This window comes from Tauraco erythrolophus, chromosome 5, assembly GCF_009769465.1.
Source record: "Tauraco erythrolophus isolate bTauEry1 chromosome 5, bTauEry1.pri, whole genome shotgun sequence".
Taxonomy (NCBI): domain Eukaryota; kingdom Metazoa; phylum Chordata; class Aves; order Musophagiformes; family Musophagidae; genus Tauraco; species Tauraco erythrolophus.
The window spans coordinates 58280205-58289910 of record NC_141469.1 but is presented as its reverse complement, the minus strand read 5'-3'; the positions used below and the strand labels follow the sequence as shown (position 1 = coordinate 58289910).

Sequence of the window (9706 nt, the reverse complement as noted above, 5' to 3'; positions counted from 1 at the left end):
TCAATTTTCTGCACCAAATTTGACCCAAGGGAAGATTCGCAGAGAGAAATTTGAAAAAGGTAAAAAGGTAAGCTACACTTGATCAGATGAGATTTCCGAGGGGTTACTGCAACAACACTATAGATAAAAGGCATTTTTTAAAAAAAGCCCTTTCGACTAGTGCTTCAGTAAGGCAATCAGTATCCATGCAGTATGGAAAATTTTGTAACCAACAAATTCCTTTTTCATCATCCTGTATTTTGGACACTTGCTACTTTTACTTTACTGTTACTAGTATTGACACTCGTCTTCTCAGACCAACCAAAGCTCTACTGCAAAACCCACGAATTTAAATAGATGGTGTAGCCCTATAATCAAGAGACTCTTGCCCTACTTAAATAAAGCATAAATCACTCTTTCTCCACTGCTAATATTTTTTTTTCCTGAAAAAAAGGGGGTGATGGTGGTGTACTTTTCAACAGTGTTTAGAATTCCCTCAGTAGTCATAATCTGTATTTTCAGTTGTGCCTTTCTTGAAAATGGTTTAACGACAAATTACCTTTCAAAATTTCTTAAATCATTTAATTTTTTCACAGAAGTGAATAACTGATTCAAAAATTCCCAATACAAAATATTTCTCTTGAGAGTAGACTTCCAAACAAACACGTTTACTAACAGAACCAGAGCACATTGCTCGGATCTCTTCACAAGAGCGTGTGATTAGGACTAGGAGCTGAAAAATCAGGCATTTCACAAGGTTAACAAGTTTGCCATTACACACAGTAACACTATAAAAGCAGGAGATACGGTTCCTACTTGTCCTTCCTCCACTCTCCCTAACTAATCTATTCAGATAAATTGTCATGGCAACCTGATTTATACACCAAGGATATTAGCTAAGACAAGTCAATTCTCCTTGGATATCTTGTGAATAGAAAAAGTCCTGCCCATTCTGATGCTGGCAGAGACTAAGGCTAAATGCCCTTCCCTGTTACAGGATCATCATGAACTACCAGAGCGACTTCTCCCCGCAGCATTACTCCTTGCCAGACACTCTTGCTCAGATTGCAGCCATGAACCTCCAGTTTAGGTCAAAAGCAAGACGGCATCGTTTGGAAAAAGTCCTCCCTTGTGTACTGTACCAGCTTTTACTAAATACGAGTTGAGTTTAAAAAGAAATGATGACTTCCTGAAACTCAGAATTCTTTAGAATTAATAGCATTTTCCTTATTGAGGAAGCTCATACATTTACCGATGTAATCCAAGTGTTTCAGTAAAAACTACAGCTTCTTGTTGGATGACGGCAGTACAGACCATATTTCTTTCAGGTCTCCACAGTCTCTTCAGGAGAGTGAAAATCACAGAACAAATTCAATTTTTTTTTCCTTCACCAGCAGTCACATTTAACTTTTATATATATATATATATGAAGATGAGCAGTAATTTTGCAATATATTTAGTGTATCCTCCTTTGTTAAAACAGAAATAATTTAAGAGAACTATATGAACATATATTGTATATAAGCTCTCTCGACACAGAGTAGCATAAACAACTTCCACTCCATCGACTGAAGTCCTAATATGACAACCACGTAAACTAACCTCTTCACAGGCTCTCAGCACCACGGATCAGAGCATCCAGCCTGCGCCTCCCAACATCCCCCTCACCAAATGCCATACCTAGCATGCATAGCAGACCGCGCTCTTTCAAGCAGACACCGGACCTGCTGTGCGTAACGAACGGAACAGATGTCCTACGATTCTCAGCTGGATGACATACACTGCTACCCTGAAGAACATGTAAACATACACATGGGTAAGTGGGAAGATAGAGTTCTTCCACCAATTTTTAAGAATGCTCTCTTTGTAATAGAAAATCCTTTGCAAATTCAAACTTGGCCCTAGAAGTGCAGTAGGCAATACGCAATTTAAAAAAAATAAACACATACCACAGCAGATAAATAGGCATTTATTAAAGTTCATCTCAAACCAAACAAAAATAAGAAAGGACATTAAGGCATCTTGTATTCAGTAACGGTTCATATAGTAAAGATGACTTCTCTTTCTGATACAAGAGAGCAGATCAGGGAAAAAAAAAGTTCTCGCAACACACTTGGCAGAATGCTGAATTCCTCCCACTGTCCCACCCCTCAGTCAGCAAACCCCTCCGAAGAATGCCCATTTCTCCAATGAAAGAGCTACAAAATCTCAACACTCACTGAGACACGTGCAACAAAGCACTTTGCTCCCCTCAGATGTTCAACCTTCTGTAAAGATACACACTGGAGAAAGACTAACGGATACTGCAGAGAATAAAGAAGACATACTCCTGCTATAACCTCTCATTTTTGAGCAGACTAGAATATTTGGCCTTGCTTTCGCTAGTATTTACTATTTCAGCCAGTAACTAGAGAAAACGGGACCACAAGCTCTAGTCTGTATTGCAATGTAACAATTTTTATGTTCTCCTTCTACGTTCATATTAGATAAACAAATGACAAAGGTCTTGTTTCCGTGGAATAATTTATTTTGATGAATTATGCTGTCAAGTGACCAATCACTGTTATAGTGTTTTTTTCTTCAATTGGAATAAGAACATCAGGAAATGTTTACAGTATCATTGGGTTCACTATAACAGGATTTTACTACAGAGCAAAATATAAATTAATAAACACTGCTTATAGCACTATTCACTTCATCACATTGGCTCTCTATATACTTTGTCACATTCTAACCTTCATTTAAGGCAAGTTTTTTTTTGTTTTTTTTTTTTTTTCCAAAGAAGACTACATAGTCTCTAGATAAACTTGTGTGACTAGGTTTGCAAGTTAGGAAATTGAGCTTTATAAAATGTTTACTTCAACAAATATGAAAGTTATTGAGAGAAAGATGGTGACCCAAAATTGCACTGTATTAAAAGGTGGAGTTTCCTTGTACCAAAGTCCTTTATTCATCATCTTTAGAACCAGTTTTGCTTAACTATAAAAGAGACACAAAAAGAAAGTATTCAAAGTTTAGACTGCCATTCCATTTATTAAGAAACAAGAACAACATTATCTCCATCTTACACAGAACACAAGTATATTTAATTAATAATACAGACTGATTGTGCTACTGAACCAAGAGACCAAAAAGCATAAAAAATAATTTCTTAAGCTTAAACACTAAATGAGCTTATTTCCTGAACGTGAAAGTTGAATTTAAAAAAACAACACCACAAAAGCCCAGAAAAACCTCAGGGTACTGTTTCTATTTAATTTTTAGACTCCGTCACCAGCTATCCAAAATAAAAAAGATAAAGTAATGGAAAAAGTACCTCCACACATCTCTCAGAGAATTCCCATATATAAATTTACACAATACAAAAAGAGACATTACTAACTATTTCTCTCTCTTTTAAAGCTAGGTTCGTAATTATTAAACATGATGCATCTATCGTGCATTATGGATGTCTGGAATTCAAGACATCCACTACAAATAGCCACTTGTAACTCAGAAGGACTCTGCCTGAAATCACTACCATTGTTTGCTTGCTCTGATTTAACAATTGGAACGGGTGTTACGTCTTACACCGAGAATTACTTACAGTTGCGTAAAATAAAATGATTTGCTTTCAAAATTGTCAAGCAGCAATACTGACTTCCACTGAATCAGCAAAGACAAGAGGGTGGAAGAAATCAATGCTCAGAGAGCAAGTAGAAAAGAATTATTCTCTGGAGGAGTTGCGGCAAAGAATGCCCAGGCTTATGGAAGACAGCAAGGTGCTCCCATTTGGGACAGCTCCTTTTTTCTGCTTACTTATCCATCGCTCTCCAGAATCTGGAAGCACCACTAACTTTATTTTACATCTTGTTGCCATATGAAGACAGAATATTTGCAGTGCATTTGGCTGGCAAAGCTCTCTTAAATTTAATTGCTCAATAAAAAAGAAATACTAAACCAACAAAGTTCAAAGAGGAATCAAAGTCCTTCTGACTCTAATATTCAGAAGGACTAATATTTTAAAGCATTTGAGAGATACGTAAATTAGAATCCAAAATGAGCAACAGTTCTTAGTATTTCTTGCAAATCTTTTTAATGTTAAAAGGATAACTTGAAAATACTTACATGCTGGACACATATAGAAACCAATCAGACACCATAGTCAAAGCCAAACAAAGTTAGGGAAAAAAGCAAAGAAAAAAAACAGATTAGTTTTCTTCAGATATAAGCATAAGTTATTTTTAATGTACATACGTAGTATTTTCATAATACTGTATATAATACAGTCATGTTACCTTAATTACGTCCACCCAGTTCCACCCTCGCGGAAGCTCCCCTTTGTTATCTGCAGAAAAAGAAGCTTTTATTTTCAACACATGAGCTAAGGGAAATCTTTATCTTTCTTTAAAATCAATCTAAAGATCAAAACCCCTTAATTTCTCCGCTACAAAGTAATGAGGACAAAAATGGTTATTAATGTCTTAAACACATCTTGTTCTTCAAAGTAATTCTGTTTAAACAACACCTCAGTCCATCTGACATCTAATTTAGAAGGCAACTCCAACATGAGCTGAGCTGACCAGCAATGATGCCTCCTGCCAAAGATGAAAATTCTACACAGCTTTTCCTTTATACAGTCAATATTGAATATGCCAATTATAAATCAGGTTAGGTAAATTATATGCAGAAATTGCTATCACAGGGTGCAACTTACTGCTGCAATAGGACAGTATTATCCAAGGCATTATTAAAAATTACAGTTGAACACATAAAAGTCATAAGCAGATTAGCTGAAATACTGAATGCTTTTCAGACAAAAACCTACGATTTCATTGAAAGCATAAAGCATCTGCAAAGCACCTCTATTTTGAGGATACAAGCTAAATTAAATGGTTTATTTTGGATTCCAAAACAAATACTTTCATTTAGAAATCACATTTTTAATAATGTGAATTATTTATGGCAGCCCACCAACAAACCAGGACTTCTGTTGAAAATGAATTTTTAGAAGGCCTAAATGCTCTCCCTCACACAAGTATTTTTTGAAAATTTCATGTTTATCACTAACTGAAAAAAAAAAAACAAAACAAAACACAGCAAAACACAATGACATCTTGAAATTCCTACTCTATACCAGAACTAACATCTCAGGTAAGAATAATTCATCTAAAACAAGCAAAACAGAGAGCACAGACTTAAAAGTAGTTAATCTTATAAATAAATGACTACTGATTCTGATTCTAGCAAGATATCACTGCTATAAATTTGGATTCTCATACTGCTCAAACAAAACAATATTTTCATGTACAAACCTGTTTTATCGGCTAGCTTTCGTTTCTGGGTTTTGGATAACTGCTCCTTTTTATCTTTTTTCTTACTTGCTGGCACATCAGGAGTTCCAATTGCAATACTATTGCTTACTGAAGTCTGAGAAGGATAAAAATGGTTGTTGATATTTTGCATATTTGTTCCAGAGATACCTCTGTGTGTGATTACTGAACATACTGAAATATCTTGACTGTCAGAAAGAAGCAATGCTGTCAGCAGTCTGCAGCTTTTAATCAACACATAACCACGACTGTAGTTTCAAAAAACGTGTTGGGACTGAAATGACTCCCTTTCAGACTTGCACAGGGCATTTCCTACACTTTTTAAATTTAATCATGGAGTGTGATGTAGTCTGAAGGGATTCAGGCTTCTCCAACATGGAAACCATTCCTTCTTCCTCAAAGCAAATCTGCAGCACCACAATGGCCAGTAATGCCCTTACACAACACAGAAGCCACAAATAGATCCAGCCTGACTCATTCAAGACTCCAGAGGTGCCCTTATGCAATCCATTGCATCCCAGCAAGGTTGCAGTAATTCACCCCTTGAGCAGTTGCCTTTAATCTCCGTTTCAGCTCTCTTTAGTTTTGCTTCTGCTCCAAGTCTCCATTTTTACTTTACTCTGTGAGACAGAACTGCAGCTCACAAACATTTAGGTACAACAGCAAAATAACAATTAAATATAATGATTATGACCACGGGGCATTACGGCACCATACTCTGTGTGTCGCTGTTTAGCCACTAGCATGTGTATACCCAATATACTGATTAACAACTTAAAGACAGAGCTATGAAGCATTTAGAGTTGTAAAAATATTTTTTTTTGCAGTTGCAGAAGCAAGAGATCGAAATCTGAATTCACCTACTCACCACAGTGTTAACAGGCTGATTTTCCATGAACAGCTCTTTATTATCTTTGGCATATTCAAAAAGTGTGTATGTCATAGCAGTTCCAAGATTCGCTTCAACTTCTACCATTAACTTATCCAATATACTTTGTTTAATAGCTGAAGATCTAAAAGAAACCATAAAACTCAACTGTAATCTAGACAGATAAACAAAAACTTGCCAATCAAAAAACCCTCATACGCAAGGCTAGGGAGTGAAGCCATCATAAATACTTACATTGTGTTGTTGAAAAAAGCATCCATCGATATGACTGGTGCTGTTTGTGGATATGTTTCCGGCCAAGAAACTTCTACTAGAAAGGCTTTGGGATCTCCACTTTCACCTATCTGAAGGGAAAATAAAAACTTTATTCATCAACAGTTTCCAATCATTTATTAAGGACTACAATGCCAATACGCAAGTCTTTCACTTCTTTAAGACTATCTAAATTCCTTAAGATAACAACTATTTTCATAAAGTTATCAGTTAGAAAATAAAGCTGTTATGTAGAAAGAGTATTAAAGTTATGACATCAATATCAACCTCTACCCTGCAGTTTTCATCCTAGGAAAAGCAGCAGAAATATTTGAAGATCTATGTTGGTTTTTGGTGTTTTTTTTTTAATCACTAGGTTTTAAAAGCTACTTTGCACCATCTACAAGCTAAATATTAAACAATCATATGAGGACAGAAAAGATGAAGCCTTCTTTTTTCCCCCCACTCATCCAAGCTCAGAGCTATATGAAAACAAACCACAAGACAGTGTTGAAATGATGACAGTGACCTAAGACAGCAAAAATAACAGATAAAAATTTCAATATTTATGTCTCAGTCCTACAGATATTTTATTTCACTGTAAGAAAGAATAAGTAGTAAAAGATTTAAGAAGTCAGTAGAAGGAGATTGGATAAAAAAAGCACCACACTAAAAAGAGGCACAATTTAATATATACAATCATGCACATCAAACCAATTTAGTGAACCCAAATTACATATACAATCCTTACAATTATGTTAAATTAAATAATTTATTTCTTTTTAAATTTAAAACTCATACAGGTGCTACCAAAGACATACTGTACAAACAGATAACTGTTTCACACAATGATTTGGAAGACTTAGTGCAACAAAGTTGGTTAAATCCATATTCTAAAACCACCCAAAAATTCTCTTACTTCCCTCACTATAGAACAGTCAATACCTGGCTTCATCAAATCATGTGGAACGAAGTGCAGCCAGAAGAAAAGTCCTAATCAAGGTAAGGCTACTGTACCTCAAAATTTAAAAAAAAAAAGAAAAAAAGAAGTTGGTGCTTTTTTATTTACAATGTCTGTTGCAGCAGAGTGGACTAACTGACATTCAGAAGCACCCGGTTTAGAGGTGAAATAAATAAGACTTTAAATCAAGAATCTGCAATATTTTTCAAGACATCATCTACAGTTTTGCAGTCCAGTTCCCACCGCTACCAAGAAGAGAACTGGGGGTACACTTCACAGAGTTCTCTCAGGAAAGCATCGTCTGCACACTGAGCAAATCCATACAGAAAGCTGCCCCTCCTTGTCAGTGCAACCTAAAAATTGGGTAGCCTTACTTTAGATGCTGCTGCCACACTTTCTCAACATTTGAAAACCTTTCTTTACTCTCAGTTTTGTAACACACCGATGACAAAACAGCTGGTTTGCATACCAGACGTGCAAGACACGAGGCTTAGAAAAACTGCACACTAATTCTACCTTCTCATGCACTTACTTGCATTATGCCTTCTAATGATACAAATTCTCTCTCATAGGAAAGATGTATCATTGCCTTTGTCTGACACTAAGTTTTACAGTATTTAAATTGAGTTCTCCTAACTTTTGACAATTATTTTTCAGCTATTAAGCACTGGCAACGACTAGAGCTAGTAAAACATAGAAGGATACACTGTAGACTTATAGGCGTGTCACATTTACTCTTTTGAGGAAATCAAACTTACTGAGAATGGTCCTATCAGTGAAGGAAGGCTGCACTTACATGGATGGGATTCAAGTGCTACTAATTAAATTGATCTATATTTCATTACAGCTACTGATGTTATTCTGAAATTATTTGAGAAGTCACAAAAAGGTGCTTTTACATGCCTCCTCTCCACTATAGGCATATGGGATTTTCACAAGTCTCCCTTCTGTCCCACGGGTGCTTAAGTTTTCATCAGTAAAGTTCTCTGGCTGTCCAAATATCTGCCTCAGTCCATGCCCAGAACTTCCAGGTCTTCAAATTTGAGCAAGCTGGCAAGAATTTCACGCCAGAATCTCATTGTAAATTTCAACCTCAGAACACTCTGTACTTGTATCCTGAGCAGACTGTGTCAGTGCATGTGCTCAAAGCATTTCGTGGATTTCCTCTTTAGCGGATAGACCAGGCATGCCAGCTACTTCTGAACAAGAGACTAGAACCTTGTAATTGTGCAATAAGAAAGGTTCAGAGCTTTACATTTAAACGTGTCTATAAGTGACATTTCTGACTGGTTAGTTTAGGTGTTACTCAGCAGGCTGGCTCCTTCAGCCAGTTTGACAGTTCTACCTAAGCAGTACACAGATGCGTAAGCAGGATGCTTAGCTAAGGGACAACAAACCCACGCTGGGAGCAGGTTCCTAAACACGAAGCATTGTGCTATCAAGCACCATCACACCAAAGATCCTGAAGTAGCAGCCTACAGATTTCACCTTTACTTGGAACACGCATTTGCTTTAGAAAAACCCTGGTACGTCAACTACAACGCAGCAGAGCAACTTCCAGGCGAAGCCTGCGCTGCAGCAACTCGCAGACCTTCGCCCTGCCTTACCCGGTACTGGAAGGAAACCGGGCTAAGCTCCCTGAAGCACACATCTCCCTCGTAGATAGAGCGCAGCGCTTCCAGCTCCATCTGCAGCACAGGGCAGAGAAGGGAGTTACCGATTTCAGCCCGACCGCGGAGCTCGCACCCAGCCGCGGCTGGCTGGCGAAGCTGTGCACGGCCCCGCCGCTTCCCGCCTTCCCCCCGCCGCTTCCCGCCTTCCCCCCGCCGCCGCCCGGCTCCCTGCTTCCCGCCGTCTCGCCCGCTCAAGCGGCCGGCTCCTCCCGCCCGCTCCCCGCCACCCGGGCCTCCCCTCCGAGGCTCTTCTCCCCAGGGAGAGGCTCCCTCTCGGCCCCGGGGACAGTGCAGGGGAGCCTCCCGGGCCGGCTCCCCCTCAGGCGGCGGCACCTGCCGGCCCAGCGCGGGCAGGGCCCGGGGCTCACCTCCTGGTCCTCGTTGGCCGCCATGGCGGGGCAGGCGGCGCGCGGAGATCTCCGCCCCCCTTCGCCCTCACCGCCGCCGGGACGGGACGGGACGGGGAGGGGCGCGACGGGGCGGGCCTCGCTGGCGTGGCGCGGCGCGGCGCCGCCGGTGTCGCACGGGGAGGCCCGAGCGGCCCCGCCCGACGGACACGCCTCCCCCGAGGGCGGCGGGGGTCACCCGGTCGCTCACTGCTATTGGTCCCCGCTTCTTGTCGTCACCTCCTCCCTGTCTT

At 39.4% G+C, this 9706-nt stretch overlaps 1 protein-coding gene across 2 annotated transcripts; it reads right to left on the bottom strand.

The window, feature by feature from the left end:
- Positions 1 to 2741: 2741 nt before the first annotated feature.
- RWDD4 (RWD domain containing 4) lies at positions 2742 to 9499 on the bottom strand. 2 transcript variants are annotated; one of them, XM_086612216.1, is made up of 8 exons: positions 9435 to 9499; positions 9001 to 9081; positions 6415 to 6524; positions 6160 to 6304; positions 5274 to 5388; positions 4257 to 4306; positions 4087 to 4089; positions 2742 to 2958 (listed from the first exon to the last, which is right to left on the bottom strand). In XM_086612216.1, the coding sequence occupies exons 1-8, from the start codon at positions 9456 to 9458 to the stop codon at positions 2926 to 2928; spliced, it is 561 nt and encodes a 186-aa protein (XP_086468342.1). In that variant the 5' UTR covers positions 9459 to 9499; the 3' UTR covers positions 2742 to 2925. The 2 variants fall into 2 exon arrangements, with proteins under 2 accessions (XP_086468342.1, XP_086468341.1); XM_086612215.1 differs by lacking the exons at positions 2742 to 2958; positions 4087 to 4089 and adding an exon at positions 4124 to 4177.
- Positions 9500 to 9706: the final 207 nt, after the last annotated feature.